We start from the raw sequence: 19253 nt of genomic DNA, 5'->3' as shown, positions 1-19253 counted from the left end.
CCTTCACACCATGCAGGAAAATAAACTCAAAATGGCTGAATGACTTAAATATAAGACAAGACACCATCAAACTCCTGGAAGAGAACATAGACAAAACATTCTCTGAGCCTTAAATTCTTGAAGGCCACTTTGGGATATTTAATTATCAGAAGACACTGCTCTTCCTTATACTTAGGGTCTAAGCCAAGACAGGTTTGATTTGTTTTGTTTTAGTTTGTTTGTTTTTACTTCTTTTTGTCTTTGGTGGTGGATTCTTTCTCTCCCTTCCTCTCTCATCCTTTCTTCCTCCTCTACCTCCCTCTCTCCTTCCTGTTTCTTTTCTTCCCTCCTTTTCCTCCCTCCTTCTCTCTTGATCATTTTTTCCTCCTTCCTTTTTTCTGCTCTCCTATCCCTATTTCTTTCTCTCCTTAATATTCCACACTACTGAGAATGTAGCACTTTTAAAATTCTGACTTTATGTGTCCATTTTAACATTTCATTTCTATATCTTCCAGGCCCAAGGACTTGTCCATTTCCCAAGAGGATTTTAACACTCATATCCTTGGTTGCACAGACTAGATAGTCTCTCCCAAGGCTGCAGCATGGCCTGGAATCTCAATGCTCATGCACATTTCCCTCTAGTTCCTAAGTCACTCTGTCTTTGTGTTCATTGCCCCTTCTCCTTCTTCTCCTTCTTCTTCTTTCTCCTCTTAACAAATCAATTCTACATTAATAAGAATGTTTGACTTATTTTATTCAGCATCCTATTTATAGAGAGAAGTTTTTGGTTTATCTAGTGTACTAGTCTGTTGACATTCTTTACTAAGTGACATAATATTATCATTTTCTATTTGCTGTCTGTGTAAGTCTTTGGTTGCCAGTGTCAAAAACTCAAATGAATTCAAGCAAAAGGTAGGTTTATTAACTCTTGTAACTGAAGTTTGCAGCCTTTCTGGCTTTAGGTGTGGGCATCAAGGTTGCAATAGGGTTTATGCACTGTCACTAGGGCCCTTTTTCTTTTCCTGCCTTAATCCTGCTTTCCTCAGTTCTGTGATTTTATTTTCAGGCTTTATTTTCCATTAACCTGAGGAAAACGATCACTGCTATTTCTAGGATTAAGGTTTCCTCTTATAGTTTATGGTCTGTCTTGTGTTGCTTAGCATTTTAATGTCAAATACTAAGAAAGACTGTTACATCTAGTTGGAGCACTTTGCTCTTTCTGAACTGGCTACTGTGGCCAGTGGGCTTGTACCTTCCAGTTAGCCAGGCTTGGTCATGCACTCAACTCTCAAATGCAAGGGAGGGCACACTGTGACAGGCAGCCCTTTTAGGTCTGCATGGATAGTGGGAGGGTTGGTTCCTCAAAGGAAAAATCAAATGAGTTTTTTCAATGAATAGAGAATAAATGCTAGGAAGGCAAATGTCATGTATATGTATAATGCATTCCTTATTGGGTCTTCAGACCTCTCATCAGGAATTTAAATGAAGCTGTGAGACCACTGTACTTTCAATACTATGATTGATCATTCTTCCCAACCCCCAATAGATCAGTTAGCTGTAACCTACCAAAGTAGATCCCTTTCCCTCCAGTTTCACCTTCTGAAATCTCTGGGATTGGTCTTTTTTATTTATTTTTTTTAATTTTTTTATTTTTTTAAATCTGCCATTGATTCTCTAGTCCAATCTATAGTCCTTTCTTCTCTTATCTATCAAGATTAGATCCTTACACATGTGTTAGTGTCTATTCTGGTTCTTTTCAGTCTGTTCTGTACATTTTAGTGTAGTGATCTGTTCAGAATATCAATCTTATTATGTGTTTCCTTCCTACAGCTGTACCTCAAGCTTTTGAAACTTCTCATGGACAGAAATTATTAGTTAGATTTGCATCTTGCCCTTCACCACCTCTCCAACTATTCTTACTCAAGCATTCCTTTTATGTAGATTAAATTATACATTCTTATAGTACCTCTCCCTTTAACATTTATTGCAGTTACATTTTTACACTCCTGTATGTGATGAATGTCTGATTTCTCTGTTAGACTATGAAAGCAGATACCATGTATATTTTCCATCATCATTTAATTTCACTAGCTAGAACATGATTTAGCTTACAGTAAAAAATAAATATTTGTTTAATTAGCTGATTGATTTCTGTAAAGAGACCTCCATCATAATCAGGACAATTTGTTTGTTCAGCATTCATCTCCAAGAGCTTTCTAGTCAATTGATTTTGGATTTAGGGCCTCCAATATAATCTGGCTTGAAAGTTTATAGAGATTCTTGTGTGTCTACCAAATGAGAAGAGTTGAGGATGTTTCAAGTCTATGTCAGCTGATGATTGTGTTCATGTGAAATAGTATGAAAGGAAGATTCAGATTATAAAGTGGTAAAGATACACTGATCGAAATGAGCAAGGAGTAGGACATTGGACTGGTTGGATGTCTTTTTTCCCATTTGCAACACAGTTATTTATCTAGTTGAAACCCTCATTTTCCTTTTGTGCTTTTCTGTTTTTTTTATATTCCATTGGATTTAAAGATTTATTTGCTGCTCTAGCCACTTGCTTTCAGACAAGAAGCAGGAAGTTTCTACCTGCCTCTACCTTAGGAAAGAAAGATTACTATCTGTAGTCGGTGCTATACTGAATAGACTGGGGTTAGGGCAGAACAGTTTTTCCCCAGCCTTGGGTACCACACTGGTAAAAATAGTTTGCCATGGGGTGGAAGGAAGGGCTTTTCTCATTGTTTTTTTCTTTACTAGGACTGGGCCCCTTTGTCTTTATATGCTTTCTTTAGTTTTATCCTTCCGAGATATTCATAATTCATTCCTCCTGCAGTTCCCTTGAGACTGTTTCATGGGTGAAAATAAAATGACTTTTATGAGTAACCAGGAAAATAATTTTTTTTTTTCTTTTTAGGGCCACACCCAAGGCATATGGAGGTTTCCAGGCTAGGTGTCAAATCAGAGCTGCAGCTTTTGACCTGCACCACCATCACAGCAATGTGGGATCTGAGCCACATCTGAGACCTATACCGTAGCTCACAGCAATGCCAGATCCCCAACCCAATGGGCAAGGCCAGGGATTGAACCCGCATTCTCATGGGTATTAGTCGGGTTCGTTGCCACTGAGCCATGACGGAAACTCGAGAAAACTTTAATTGACATAAATAAGTTTAGTTCCTTTGTTACTGTGAAGAGATTTTGGTTCACAATTTATATCTAATATCAACTGAAATTGATTTCGTCATCTGTCTTATAGCATTGCTAACATCAAAAGTTTTGGAGATTGCTTAAGAAAATTGTGCATGAGTTGAGTAGAATTTATATACTTTACTAAATTTATAATATATTTATTACATCTATTAAGTGAATTAATGGAGAAAATATAATAGAATTAGGAGAAAAGGAAAAATTATAGTGGCAGTAATAAGAGGACATACTGTTTTGATAAATATACTGAAAATATACCTGAAGAATTTGATCTTATTCTCAACCTAAGTGCCGTTGTCAATACTAGCTTGACTTTTTTTCCTTTAAACATCATCCTAACACTTAACACAGGGCCTTGCATGTGCTAGCCTCTTGATAAATGAATATGGGTTAGCTGAATGAATAAAGGAATAGATGAAGAGTGAATAGATGAATGACAGAATTCTAGACCTTTACAATACAAGTAAATATAAATATCAGCTTCTCTTATAAAGATTTGAGAACAAAGAAAAAATATTTTAATAATTTAGATAATGTCAATGAAATGATTAATTTGATTAAAAAATTTGTACGGGAGAATCAAGTTGAATTACTGCATCTAAAATGCACATAGTAGGAGTTCCTGTCCTGGCTCAGTGGTTAATGAATACGACTAGGAGCCATGAGGTTGTGGGTTCGATCCCTGGCCTTGCTCAGTGGGTTAAGGATCCGGCATTGCCATGAGCTGTGGTGTGGGTCACAGATGCAGCTCAGATCCCGTGTTGCTGTGGCTCTGGCATAGGCCGGCAGCAACAGCTCTGATTTGACCCCAAGCCTGGGAACCTCCATGTGCCATGGGTGCAGCCCTAGAAAAGACAAAAAGACAAATAAAATAAAATGCAAATAGTAAATAATAAAATGAAGATAACTTGAAATTAATGAGCTTATGTTATGAGATGTATATTCTTTAATTTAGGAATAATTGATTTCTAGTCTCAGGAGATGTTTTCAAAAGACTTTATTCTCTTTCTAACTTGATTTATTTTAGAATTTTGCCAAGTAGAAATTGTTTTGAGCTTTCTACTTAAAATGAACCAATTTTCTTTCTGAATTATCATAGACTTTAATTTAGCAAAACTGAATCGATGGATTTTACTATATATCATTTATTGAGTTTAATGCTAGAAAATAGTTTCTCCACTATTGGGATCTATATGATTAATATAATCTACTGGTTTCTATGTTTGACCATTTGAAAATGGTTCATGGTAGAGAGTGTGGGCTGTGGTGTCAGATTTGAGTTTCAAATCCCCAATCTGCTACTACTTAGCAAATTATCCAACTTGTTAAACCTTAGAGGGACCTTGTGTAAAATGAAGATATCTATCATAAGAGGTTCTTAGTACAGTGTTTGGGATGTATAGTAAGCTTTCGGTAATTGTGAACAAGTATTTTTTTTCCTCACTATTTTTTGTTCTGCAGCTTTCTCCGCAAGTGAACCAGATAAAGATGCAAAACATGTAATAAAGGTGGTAAGTATTGCTCTTAAGTTTGTACTGTGTGTATATCTGACTTTTAATTTTCTGTTTTATTCATTTTATTCTTGTAAAAATGTTTCTCACCTTAGTTTTCACAAATTTACTTATCAGTACACTTAATACTATGATATACTTTTACATTATTAATATGTAAAGATTGGAACATTTTTTGTTCTTCTCTGTTGACATTTATCATCCTTCTGTCTTATCTAGTTGTTTGTCTTTTCCCTCTCCTTCCCTCTCTGCTCAGATGGTAGAGTCCTTAAAGGCAGAGAAGAGGTTTTATTTTTATTTGTATCCCCTGTGCCTAGCAGAATGAGTGAGAAACAGTAGACACTCAGTATAAGTATTTTGTGTGAAGGAACCACACGGTAGTTTGCAGTGTATCTAATCTGTTGTACATGTTGGACACCTTAAGTGTGTCTATGTATGTGTACAATTCTCAGCGCTTTTAATTCTTCCCATAAGAAGACGACTTTGATGTGTAAGACTGTGTAGAGATAGCATTACAATATGTCAAATTAACAATAAGATTCTTCAAGTTTATGTAGTGCTTTTTTGAGATTCTTTGTGGAAATCTGGTGCCTGTGTTTTTTGATAAATGATTCAAGAACTATTATGTACTACATATGTACACTCATAGTTTCACACGAATTCCACCTTTAAAATTTTTCTAATAAAATGAATTGTTTTCTTGTACAGGAATATCAAGAAAATGGCCCATTATTTTCAGAGCTTAAATTTTATCAAAGAGCTGCAAAAAAAGACAATAGTAAGTAAATTAGGAAAGTAAGCTACTTCCATATATATATTTGCCAAAGAGGGTGTTAATATTTTTGTCTTTTTCTGGCCCTATGGAAACTTCTTTTCAATTATAAATCTTTATTGTAAAATGACACAGTTAACTATTATATGAACACGAGAGAGATGGTATACAAATCTTGATATTGTATACATATGTCAAATATTTCAAGTCAAAGTAATTTCTATTACTTTATACAAAATGTTATTGACCTAATTTACCAAGAGTTTTCTAGGTATAAAAGATAGCAGAATAAAATTGTTTCTACCACAGAAAAAACCATTTGGATAGGAACAATATGAGATAAAACATTAGGAGTTCCCATTGTGGCTCAGCAGTAACAAACCTGACTAGTATCTGTGAGTATGAAGGTTTGATCCCTACCCTTGCTCAGTGAGTTAAGGATCCGGTGTTGCCATGAGCTTTGGTGTAGGTTGCAGACACAGTTTAGATCCTATGTTGGTGTGGCTATGGTGTAGGCTGGTAGCTGCAGCTCCAATTTGACTCCTAGCTTGTGAACTTCCATATTCTGCAGGTGCAACCCTAAGGAAAAAAAAAAAAGGAAAAAACATTAAAATGGCAGTAGATTATAAACAAAAGTAATGACCATAGAATAGATTAGGGTAATGTGTGTGGAAATGATTAAACATTAAGATGATTTAGGAAATAAGTTAAAAATTTAAAAACTTGAATGTTGGGAAATTAATTGGGAGCTGGATATCAGATGTAAGCACTATCAGAGGATTTGAATGTTAAATAAATATGAGCAGAACTAAGAAGAATAAATACATTTTATAAATACTGTATGATATAGATGCTAAGTAAAGCTTCAAGGACTTTGATATGAGTAATGACTATATAGTCAAGGTCCTTTACATTATGTTTAGGAAAAAGAATGATGAGTCTAACCTCAATAATTAGCTTTGCTTTCTTTAATAAAACTTTCTAAACATTAAGACTGTAGTCTTTACTAACTGCTTAAACTATGTCAGAGTGACAAATAGAATCCATTAAACTTCACTGTTTATCAGTAGAGCTGTCTTAAACATTAAGCATATATGGTAGAAAAGTGAAAAATTAAATAAGCTACCTGATTATTTAAGTGAATTTGATTTTTTTAAACAAAATTTAATCAGTTTCTATATAGCATAATTTCAGAGTAAGATGATTTTTCTGGCCAATTTCTTTACTTTTTTTTGTTCTTTTCTGTGGTTAGATTTTTAGTAATGGGGAAGATCAATCTTTCTACTGATCCTTTGGTAGTTAACATATTTTATATTTAAAAATTTAACAAGCATATAAGGGAATGGATCTTTTAATGAATAGAAACATTTGCGTAAATTATATCAATGCATTTTATGACTATGACCATTTTTGTTTTGGTTATAACTGATTTAATTTAAAAAATTTAAATGTTAGAAATTTGGGAGTTCCCATCATGGTTCAGCAGAAACAAATCCGACTAGAAACCCTGAGGTTGCAGGTTCGATCCCTGGCCTCCCTCAGTGGGTTAAAGATCCATTGTTGCAGTGAGCTGTGTTGTAGGTCACAGTCGCAGCTTGGATCTAATGTTGCTGTGGCTGTGGCATTGGCCGGTGACTACAGCTCCGATGAGACCCCTAGCCTGGAAACCTCCATATGCTGTGAGTGCAGCCCTAAAAAAGACAAAAAGACAAAAAAAAAAAAGAGAGAAAGAAATCTGTATATGTTTTATATTAATTATATTGACAAATACAGCATTTGAAACTATTAACTAGATATATTTTATTTTTTGAAAATGTTTCCAGGAAGGTCTAATTTCTATCTAGGGAGAGTTCCCATTGTTTCCTTCCAGTGGAAATGAATCCAACCAGTATCCACAAGGATGCAGGTTTGATTCCTGGCCTTGCTCAGTGGGTCTGGGATCCGACATTGCCTTGAGTTGAGGTATGAGTTGCAGGCATGGCTCCTGTAGTTGCTATGGCTGTGGTGTAGACCGGCAGCTGTAGCTCCAATTTGACCCCTAGCCTGGGAGCTTCCATATGCCGCAAGTGTGGCCCTAAAAAGAAAAAAAAACTTCCATTTAGGTTAGCTGAATAAGTTTAAGCACCTATGCAAATGTAAGAAATATTTTTCTGAAAAAGTAAATCTTTTTTTCCTGTTAAATTTGTCTTTGCAGTCAAAAAATGGATAAAACTCAAACAGCTTGATTATTTAGGAATTCCTCTGTTTTATGGATCTGGTATTACTGAATTCAAGGGAAGAAGGTAAAATGGAATTATTATAATCAAAATATTGTCATATAACTGTTTATATGTGGTCTGTTAGTTATTTGTTGCTATATAACTACCTAAAATGCAGTGGTTTATAATGACAAACATATTATCCTAGTTTCTGTGGGTTGGTTATCTATGTATGAATGGCTTCCTTAGATGATTCTGGCTCAGAACTTCTCATGAGGATGTAGTCAGATGTTTTTTTGGCTACAGTCATCTCAAGATTCAACTGGGGAAGGATCTGCTTTCAAGATAACTCATGTGATTGTTGGCAAACCTCTCTTTCTCACCAAGCAGGTCTCTCCATAGGCTGCCTAAGCATCAGAAAGACATGGCAGTTGGCTTCCCATAGAGCAGTTAATTGAAAGAGAGAGGGAGAAAGAGATGTACAAGAGCATCCAAGAAGAAAGTTGCTATCCTTTTATTATCTAAGATGTGACATACCATCATTTCTACTATATTCTCTTTGCTAAAAGCAAGTCACTAAGTCTACCCCATATTCAAGAAAGGAGAAATAATTAAGGTTCCTCTCTTTGGGAGAGACACAACAAAGAATTTGTAGAAATATTTTTAAACTCAACCAGACATGGCTAGTGGTCACATATAAATAATTCATTAATAGTGATTTTAAAAAAGAAAAAAATTCTGTCATTTGTTAGGTATCCACTTTGTTTTTTCAATAGCCTTTTAAGATAGATGATAATATTTTTTTCCCCTAGGTTAGAAAATAGGCTCAGAGGTCAGGGCTTTGCTCATAGAGTTTTTAAGTGCTATAGATAAAAACAAAATAAACAAACAATAATCTTGAAACAAAGTAAAGGGCTGCCAATAGGGGACTGAATGGGCAAGAAAATCATGGTACATAATATGATGTAATACTATGTAACCCATTAAGGAAATCAGTTAGAGTTCTACCCGATGATTTGTAAGGATTTCAATAAGATATTATTAAGAAAATAAGATACAAAAAAGTGCATATAATAAGATTGCATTTTTGTAAAACAAAGACAAATTCCTCTGTGTTTGTGGTGATATACATAGATAGATATAGACTATAGGCTAACAAGGTATGTAAGTGAAGGGAAGAAAAGAAGGGAGGAGGTCCCAAACAGAAAAGAAAAGGAAGTACATTTTTAAAAAAGTATGTTGGAGTTCTCACCATGGCATAATGGGTTAATGATCCAGCTTGTCTCTGTGGAAGAGCTGTGTTGATGCCAGCTAGGTGCAGTGGGTTAAGGATCCAGCATTGCTGCAGCTGTGGAATACGTAGGTTGCAGCTCTGGCTCAGATTTGATCCCACAGGCCAAGGGGGAAGCCAAAAAAGAAAAACAAATTAGAAAACAAACACATACATAAAACATATGTTTATAAATATATAGAGAAAGTAAATATGATTTAATCAGGTCAAGTAAACAAAAAATAAAATTTTCTGTATGGACAAATAATTTCTCAAGGCCATATGGTGAGAAGATAATGGAGTCAAAATAAGTTAAATTTAAGACTGATTGAGAAAGGCTGTTCTCTTTCTTTTCTTTACGATCTAAGACTGGTGGTTCAGTATAGCATGCTCTTCTACTAGAAAACTAACTGCAAAGTACGTATATAGTAGAATATTTTTGCAAAAGCACAGCAAGATTATTAATGTGTGTTCATTCTCTAATGGTTCAAATTGCATCATTCTTCATTGTTAGGTTGGGGGTGTCTTCCATTGTTTCAGATTCATAGTTTCAGCATTGCTATTTTGCATCTTATTTTGATTTCTCCTTCTCATAGTTACAGATTTATGGTAATGGAAAGACTAGGAATAAATTTGCAGAAGATCTCAGACCAGAATGGTACTTTTAAAAAGTCAACTGTCCTACAGCTAGGTGTCCGAATGGTAAGAAGGAATGACTTATTTTCCATGCTCCATTTTCACCATTTTCAGACTGTTTACTTGTTACAACATACAAATTGTTGCCCTTTGTGGAATTATCAGAGAATGAAGGATTATTGCCCTAGAAATGTCAGTTATTGAGAGTAGATGCTATTTTGGCAAAATTGATAACAGTGGGCTCTGTAAGTGACAGAATGTGCTGTGTTTGGCACTACAAACTCAATTAGGCTTTGGTTCTACAGTCTAATTTTTTTTTTCCCTCACAGCTTTGTTTTACATATCAGAACAAGCTTGCATTGCTATAAGAATAACCTCTCTTTTGTCAGTTATATTTATAACAGTGCAAACTATGGCAAAATATATTATTTTCCATATTACACGTGTGATGATAGGGGGTACTATAAAGTTTTTATTATGAGTTTGGGATGGTGTCAGTAATTAGTGTGGCAATGAATAATATATACTTTGCCAAATAAGAAGCAATGAAATCTTAATAGCACCCATGCACACATTTTGTTTATACCACATATTTATCTTATCTTGTTTGTGTTTGCTTTGCCTAAGCTCCATTTTATTTTTTCCATTTTAGATAGAATGCAACTACTCATGCCAGGTTGGAATGTGGCAAATAGAAGTCATTAATTTTCCCATTCATCCTCTAGCCAGCCAACAAATGTTTATTGAGCACTAGGTGTAGGTAACATGCAAGTCTCAAGGGCTTTGAAGATGAAGCATAGGTGTTTTTTGTTACTCTGCAGAGGGAAATTGCCTTTCTCTGTGATCATGGACCATGGGACTTTGTTCTGGCATTCCCAAAACTTATTTATAATTATCGCTTGGGTGAATACTTGCTGAGTTGGCATCATGATTATTTCACTTTAGATATCTGATTTTATTGTGTTATTCCTCTTTGCACAGTGTGATTTGGCCATTGGGCTGTCAGGAGCATGTAGGCATTGTTGAATCTTAGTTTCCTTTCCATCAGAGGTGGAGTTAAAACACTTAATATTTGAGGATCATTTTATTCAGCTTTTTCATAGGATGAGCAACCAGCACACATGATAATTTTAGGACAGATAAATGCGTAATTGTTAAATACATGACTTGGCCATTGTTAATTTGAAAAAAAAAACCAACATGTTGTTCTCTATTCAGAGTGTTTAGAAATCATGAGTTCTAAACAGACATCAGTATAATCCTATATATTTCATTTTGCAGTTGGATGTATTGGAATATATACATGAAAATGAATATGTCCATGGTGATATAAAAGCAGCAAATCTACTTTTGGGTTACAGAAATCCAGATCGGGTAGGTACAGTATTAAGCTTTTGCTTTTAGTAAGGATCTTCAAAGTACCATACTGAGACTTTCAAAAACCATGCTTCTAACCCAGAAGAGTTTGCAAATGAAGACTTAATGTGATGAGTATTGTAGTTTTTCTTAATTTATCTTACCTTGCTTATCTGATATAAAGCACTAAACCAATAAGTGATTTGGATGAAGAAACTGAGACTAAGGAAGGTTAAGTAATTTGTTAATGGACACATAGTTAAGAAGTAGCTGATCAGGGATTTGAATTTCTGAAAAATATAAACAAAGAACCATCAAAATCTAAGAGAAAGGATGGATTTAGGCAAAAAAAAACCAAAAAAAGCTGTCGCCTTAGTTCCTCTTCTACTGTATAAACAATTAAGTTTTAAAGAGAGCAGCATTTCCAAAAGAGTTCTCTGTAATAATGGAAATACCGTATATGTTACTATCCAACATGGTAGCCATTAGCCATATGTGACTATTGAGCACTAGTAATGTGGGTAGTACAACACCAAATGCTGGTGAGGATGTGGAGCAACAAGAACTCTCAGTCATTGTTGGTGGAGATGCACAATGGTCTGACCACTGTGGAGGACAGTTGGGAGTTTCTTACAGAACTGAACATATTCTCACATATGACCTAGCAGTTATTTTCCTTGGTGTTTACCCAAAGGAGTTGAAAACTTGTATCCACGCAAATACCCACACACACATGTTTATAGTAGCTTTATTCAGAATTACTAAAACTTGAAGCAACCAAAATATCCTTTAATAGGTGAGTGGATAAGTAAACTCTGGTTCATCCGGGCAATACCATTTTACTCAGTGTTAAGGAGAAATGAGCAACTAAGACATGAAATGACATGGAGCAAACCTAAATATATATTACCAAGTGAAAATCTCCATAGCTCCAGTTATCTAACTTTTGGAAAAGGCAAAACTATGGAGACACTAAAAAAGACCAGTGATTGCCAGGAGTGATTGCTAGAGGGAAGGGAGGGATGAATAGGCCAAGTGCAGAAGAGTTTAAGAGAAATGAAACATTTGTGGGGGCATGTCATTATGTGGCTGTCGAAACCCATAGAATATTCCACACCAAAAGTGAACCTTATTGTTAACTATAAACTTTTGGCTATAATGATATATCAGTGTAGGTTCATTTATTGTAACAGATGTAATACTGAGGTGTGCGATGTTGATTGTGTGGGAGGCTATATTGGAGGGTGGCGGTGTTGATTGTGTGGGAGGCTATATCGGAGGGTGGGCGGTGGTATATGAGAACTTGTACTTTCTGCTCGCTTTTACCTAAATTGTTCTAAATTTGGTAAAACTGAATTTAAAACTGCTCTAAAAAATAGTCTTAAAAATGTGACTGAAGAACCGACTTTAACTTAATTTAAATTCATTTTTTCACATTGCTTTCCCCCCAGCTTTATTGACAAAAAAATGCATATATTTAGTTTGTAAACATGATTTTTTAAGGTATATAAAGTTATGACTTAATATACATATATATTGTGAAATGATTACTGTAATCATGTAATCATTGATCATGTCACATAGTTACCTTTGGCTTTGTTTTGTTTTTATGCTAATAATACTTAAGATCTACTTTTTAGCAAATTTGGAGCATAGAGTATTATTATCTATAGTCACCAGGTAGGGAATTAGATCCATTGAACTTACTCATCTTCTAACAAAAAGTTGGTACCCTTTAACCAATATCTCCCCATTTCTTCCACTGCCCAGCCCCTGGCACCACTGCTGCCTGGTTCTGTAAGTTTCATTTTTGCATATGCCACGTACAAGTGAGGTCATATAGTGTTTGTCTTTCTCTGTCTTATTTATTTCACTTAGCATAATGTCCTTTGGATTTATCCATGTTGTTGCAAGTGGCACATTTCTTTCTTTTTTATCACTGAATAATATATATTATTATATATCACATTGTATATATATCATTTTCTTTATCCATTCATCCATCAGCTAGCAGTAAAGTTGTTTATGTATCTTAGCTGTTCTTAGTAATGCTACGGTAACATGGGGGTACAGATATTTCTTCAAGATAATGATTTCTTTTTCTTTGGATTATTTCCAGAAATGGGATTGATGGATGATATGGTAGTTTAATTTTTAATGTTTTTTTGAGGAACCGCCATACTATTTTCCATAATTACTGTACCAATTTACATTACCACTAACAGTGTACAAGGGTTCCCCTTTCTTGGAGTTCCTTTCGTGGCGCAGTGGTTAACGAATCCAACTAGGAACCATGAGGTTGCCGGTTTGATCCCTGGCCTTGCTCAGTGGGTTAAGGATCCAGCATTGCTGTGAGCTGTGGTGTAGGTTGCAGATGTGGCTCAGATCCCACATTGCTGTGGCTCTGGCGTAGGCCAGTGGCTACAGCTCTGATTAGACCCCTAGCCTGGGAACCTCCATATGCCGTGGGATCGGCCCTAGAAAAGGCAAAAAGACAAAAAAAAAAAAAAAAAAAAAAAATTCTCCACATCCACACCAGCACTTGTTATCTCTAATAGCCATCCTAATGGGTATGAAGTGATGTCTCATTGTGGTTTTAATTTTTCATTTCCCTAATGATTAATAATGTTGAATACTTTTCATGTTCCTGTTGTCTATTTGTATATGTTCTTTGGAAAAATGCCTATTTACATCCTTTGCTCATGTTTTAATTGGGTATTTTTGAGTGTGTGATTTGTATAAATTCTTGGGTACTTTGGATATTAATCTCTTATCAAATACATAGTTCGCAAATATTTTCTCCCATCCCATAAATTGCCTTTCCATTTTGTTGATGGTTTCCTTGGCTATGCAGAATCATTTTGGTTTGGTGTAGTCCTAGTTATTTATTTTTGTTTTGTTACTTAAGCTTTTGGTTTCAGTTGCAAAAAAATCATTGCCAAGGCAGGTGCTCATGGATTGGAAGAATTAACATTATTAAAATGTCTATATTACCCAAAACAATAAACAGATTCAATGCAGTCTCTATCAAAATTCCAGTGACATTTTTCACAGAAATAAAAAAAAAATCCTAAAATTTATATGGAACCACAAAAGATCCTCAATAGCCAAAGCAGTCTTGAGAAAGAACAAAACTGGAGGCATCACACTTCTGATTGCAAACTATATTACAGTGCTATAGTTATCAAAACAGTATGCTATTGGTATAAAAACTGACACAGCCCAATGGAACAGACTAGAGAATGATGCATATACAATCAACTAATCTTTGACAAGGGTGTCAAGAATCTTCAATGGGGCAAATATAGGTTAATCAGTAAATGGTGGTAGGAAGATGTGATAGACACATGCAAAAGAATGAAATTTGATTCATACCATACACACAAATAAATTCATGTATTAAAGACATTAAGAATCAAAACTATACACTAGAAGAAACTTAGGGGAAAAGCTTAATTTTAATTGATTTAAATTTAAATAACCACATGTGACTAGTAGCCACTGTACCAGCAGAGATTTAAAAAATTTAAAAATTGACTGTATAAAAAATTAGAAAACATTTAGCTGAATATTTAACTGAACTATCCATGAAGAAATAAATTTCTAGATAAAAGTACCCCTCAAAATCTTAGAAAAATATTGAGAAATTTAAAATTTTAAGATGTCTGTACATTTAAAAAATCAAAAATGAAAGGCAGGTGAAGAGTGGGAAGTGTATTTATGACAAGTATTTTAGGATATATAGTGACCTCTAAAATATTAATAAGAAAAACACCAAATTCTTTCTTAAAACAATGAATATAATGAATGAGCAGGCAAAACAGAGAAGTAATACGACTGAGAAATAGATGAAAAATTCACCATCACTAAAAACTAAGAGATATGCAGATCAAAACAGCAAGTCAACACTTTAAAAGAACTTTATCAAATAAGAAAAGTCTAATATAGTAACTTCATGATATTGAGGCTGGTGAGGGTGTAGGCACTTGTAGGATGCCAGTGGATATGTACATTAAATGGGTGTAGGAGAAGAAATTAAGTTGATGGAAGGGCAATTTGGCAATATATATTAAAAGCCTTTATATGTCTACATATGTTTTTAAGGTGAGGTTTTTTGAAGTATAATTTACAAACAGTAAAATTCCTCCTTTTAAATGTATAGTTTGATGTGTTTTGACACACGTATATTGTATAACTACCAGTACAATCAAGACATAGAGCATTTCTGTCATTCTCAAAAATTCTCTCATTCCCTTCTGCAGTCAGTCTCCTTCTCTTACCTCTTGGCAATGCCTCTGCCCCCTTTTTAAAAAATGTATTTTTAGAAATGTCATGTAAATGGCATTGTAGGTTTGTACTCTTTGTGTCTGGCTTCCTTTACTTAGCATAATGTTTTTGAAATTTATTTGTGCTGCAGTTCATTAGTAGTTCATTCCTCTTTAATGATAGGTAGTAGTCCATCGAAAACGACAGATTCTTTATCTGTATACCTCTGTATAGATATTTGTGTTGTTTCCAGTTTTTAACAATTACGATTGAAGTTGCTGTAAACATTCACATACAGGTCTTTAGGTAGGTATGCTTTTACTTCTCCTGGGCAAATAACTAGGTGTGGAATTTCTGGATCATGTGGAACTGTATGTTTAACTTTAAAAGAAATTGTCAAACTGTTTTCCAGAGTGATTGTACCATTATACATTCCCACCAGCAAAGTGTGATAACTCCAGTTACTCCACATCTTGCCACCACTTGGTTTCATTTGTTTAAAAAAATTTAGGAGTTCCCATTGTGGCTCAGCAGAAATGAGCTGAGTAGCATCCATGAGGATGCAGGTTCAATCCCTAGCCTCACTCAGTGGGTTAAGGATCCAGCATTGCCGTGAGCTGTGGTGTAGGTCACAGATGTGGCCTGGATCCCATATTGTTGTGGCTGTGGCTGTGGTGTAGGCTGGCATTTCAACCACCTGGGAACAGTTGCAGCCCTAAAAAGACAAAAAAAAAAAAAAAAAAAAAAAGCTATTGCAGTAGATATCTGGTATATCTAGTAGTAAGGTTTTATTTCAGCTTTCAGTTATTTTATTTAGTTTTCTACGCAGTGGGAGTGTAAATCCAGCCATTGTATTTCCTCAATGCCAAAAGTAAAAAGGACCGGTTTTAAATTTTTTTTTTTTATTTATTGTGAATTGTCTGCTCATGACTTGTGCCAATTTTTCTAGAGGTTTTTTTATTCCCTTGATGTTGAAGAGTTTTTTTAAGTATTTTTTATTTTTTCCATTATAGTTGTTTCACACTGTTCTGTCATTTGTACTGTACAGCAGAGTGATCCAGGCACATATATATATATATTCATTTTCTCACCTCATACTCCATCATGCTCCATCACAAGTGACTAGATATAGTTCCCAGTGCTATACAGCAGGATCTCATTGCTTATCCATTCCAAAAGCAATAGTTTGCATCTATTAACCCCAGATTCCCAGTCCATCCCACTCCCTCCCTCTCCCCCTTGGCAACCCCTATTCTGTTGTCCAAGTCCATGAGTTTCTTTTCTGAGGAAAGGTTCATTTTTGCCCTATATTAGATTACAGATATGTGCTATCATATGGTATTTGTCTTCCTCTTTTTGACTTACTTCACTTAGTATGAGAGTCTCTATTTCCATCCATATTGCTGCAAATGGCATTATTGTGTTCTTTTTGTGGCTGAGTAGTATTCCATTGTGTATATATACCACATCTTAATCCATTCATCATGTTGCTGCAAATGGCATTATTGTATTCTTTTTTATGAATGAGTAGTATTCCATTGTGTATATATACCACATCTTCTTAATCCATTCATCTGTTGATGTCCATTTAGGTTGTTTCCATGTCTTGGCTGTTGTGAATAGTGCTACAATGGTTATATGTGTCTTTTTCAAGGAAAGTTTTTCTCCTTTGTTCCTTTCTTTTTTTGATTGGATGATTTCCATTTATTTTATGCTTGTGTACTTTTCTTTTTAGTTTTTGTGAATGTGATATTTGGTTTTGATTTGTGGTTGCCCTGTTTTTTTTAAGTATGACCTCTTCCTTTTTCTGCTTGCTTTAGCCAGATAGTCATGTAAATTCAAATGCATTATTTAAAAAAAAAAAAAAGTCAAGATTTTCTAACTTTCCTTCCCCACATTTTATGATTTCGAAGTCCTTTTTCAACATCTTCATGTTTGTCATTTTGCTGTTCCTTATGTTTATTGTCACTTTTACAGTAGTTTCTTTTTTTTCCTTTTCGATCTGTACACTGATTCATGTAAGTGATTGCTTTCCGATTTTGGCTTCCTCCATCCTATTTCCTCTTACTTCCTTTTTATTTAGAGAAGGCTTTTCAGTATTTCTTTTAGAATGGGTTTAGTATTGCTGTGCTCTTTTAGCTTTTGTTTGTTGGAGAAGTTCTTTATTTCTCCTTCCATTTTAAATGATATTCTCGCTGGGTAGAGTATTCTAGGCTGCAAATTTTTCCCTTTTAGACCTTGGAATATATCTTGCCACTCTCTTCTGGCCTGTAGTGTTTTTGTAGAGAAATCAGCTGATAGCCTTATGGGGGTTCCCTTATAATGAATGCTTTGTGTTTCTCTTTCTGCCTTTAGAATCCTCTCTTTATCTTTAAATTTTGCCATTTTTATTATAATATGTCTTGGTGTGGGCCTGAAGAGTTCTTTAGATATGAATTATATTAGCTCTTCATCTGCTATATATTTTGCAAATATTTTCTCCCATTTTGACTTTTGTTCTCTGATTATTCATGTGATGTTTCATTGCCATGTAGAAGGTTAATTTAAAAAGTTTTAATGTGGTCAAATTTATCAATCTTTTGTTTACTACAGGTAGGAAGTCATGGTTTATAACCTTGTTCTACAGACAAGTTTTATATCAATTTTATTATTTGATTTTATTTTTTGCATTTAAGTCTCTTATTCAGTTAGAGTTTATTCTTTTACATGACAGGATATATTGACCCAATTTTATTTTTCCCTAAATGATTTTCCAGTTTTTCAACACTACTAAGAAATCTTTGCTTCAGTGATATTAGATGCTGTCTTTTTTATGTAATAGATTTCCGTATATACTTGGGTTTATTGAATACTTCTGGTTTGTCTGTTTATGCTTCATTGCCATACTAATGCATTAATTAATGAGGCTTTGTAATGTATTTTAATATCTGGTATGGCTAGTAGTGCCTTGTATATTTTCTTTTTCAGTATTCTTGCTATTCATATTTTTCTATATTTTGTTGTCTAGTTTCATTAAAAATACTTGTTGGTGTTTTCATTGGAATTTTGTTAAATTTTTAAAGTAATTTAAAGAAGATCTGACATCTTTATGATGAAGAGATGTTCTATTCAACAACAAGGAATGTTTTTGTATTTCACTGGCTTTTACATTTTTATCTTCTGGAGTATGTTAAAGCTTTTCTCATGTTTTTCACATTTCTTTTTACACATCTCTAAATATTAAACCATTTTTGTTTGTACTGTCAGTGTGATTTTACTCTACCATTTTATTTTCTAAGTGATTATTGCTCCTGTATATGAAAGTTACTGATTTTTAAGCATCCATTTAATATCCTGTTAATTTACTTAATTTACTTGAGGTAGTTATAGTAATTGTTCTCCAGAGTTTTCTTAGGAAACTGTCATATCCTATGCCAGTAGATATAGTTTTCCTTCTTTTCTAGTTCTTGTACTTCTGATTTATTTTGTCAAATATGCATTCAGTACACAGATAATTGTAATGAAGATAGTGATCATCCTTGCCTCTTGATATAGTAGAAATGCCAAAAGTAGTACCCCATTAAATGTGATGCTGGCTTTAGGACTAAGGTATGCCTGCCTATGTGTGAGTATGTGTATATGAGTGTGTATGTCTTTATAGTTATATTAAGGAAATAACCATCAATTCCTATGTTCTTGAATGGGCATTTTGTTTTTATGAAATGGATATTGAATTTTGTCAAAAGATTTTTTTTTGCATGTATGGAAATGATGATGCTTTTTCTCAGATCAGTTAATATAGTATAACGTATTGTTATGCTTCTAATATTGAACCAATCTTACTTTCCAGGAAAAAGTCCCACTTTGTTATGATGCTATTTACTTTATATGGTATTGAAATATGTTCAGTAATATTTTATGTAGTATTTTCATGTTGGTGTTTATAAGTGATGTTGGTCTATAAATATTTGTTTTTGTATTATTTTTTATCAGATTCAAATAACATTCCACTTGCTTATAAAAGGAATTTGGAAGTTTCTCTTCATTTTCTATGTTCCAGAACTATTTCTACTACA

At 34.2% G+C, this 19253-nt stretch overlaps 1 protein-coding gene across 5 annotated transcripts in view; it reads left to right on the top strand.

The window, feature by feature from the left end:
* The window catches only part of VRK2 (VRK serine/threonine kinase 2), a 100484-nt gene that overhangs the window by 31827 nt on the left and 49404 nt on the right, over positions 1–19253 (top strand). For all 5 annotated transcript variants that reach the window (XR_014841894.1, XM_003125120.5, XM_005662535.4 and 2 more), the window contains 5 exons: positions 4651–4700; positions 5409–5478; positions 7667–7754; positions 9537–9642; positions 10858–10950. Coding sequence is in view for 4 of the 5 variants with exons in the window: in XM_003125120.5 (XP_003125168.1) it covers positions 4651–4700; positions 5409–5478; positions 7667–7754; positions 9537–9642; positions 10858–10950 (407 nt within the window). In the remaining variant the exon portion in view is untranslated. The remainder of the gene's footprint in view (positions 1–4650; positions 4701–5408; positions 5479–7666; positions 7755–9536; positions 9643–10857; positions 10951–19253) is intronic.

This window comes from Sus scrofa, chromosome 3 (genome assembly GCF_054392235.1).
Source record: "Sus scrofa isolate SSC_HxYL_T2T_F1_AM1 chromosome 3, Sscrofa_HxYL_maternal_Yorkshire_Landrace_v2.0, whole genome shotgun sequence".
Taxonomy (NCBI): Eukaryota; Metazoa; Chordata; class Mammalia; order Artiodactyla; family Suidae; genus Sus; species Sus scrofa.
The sequence above is the reverse complement of the archived record's forward strand: the minus strand, read 5'-3'. Positions and strand labels throughout refer to the sequence as shown.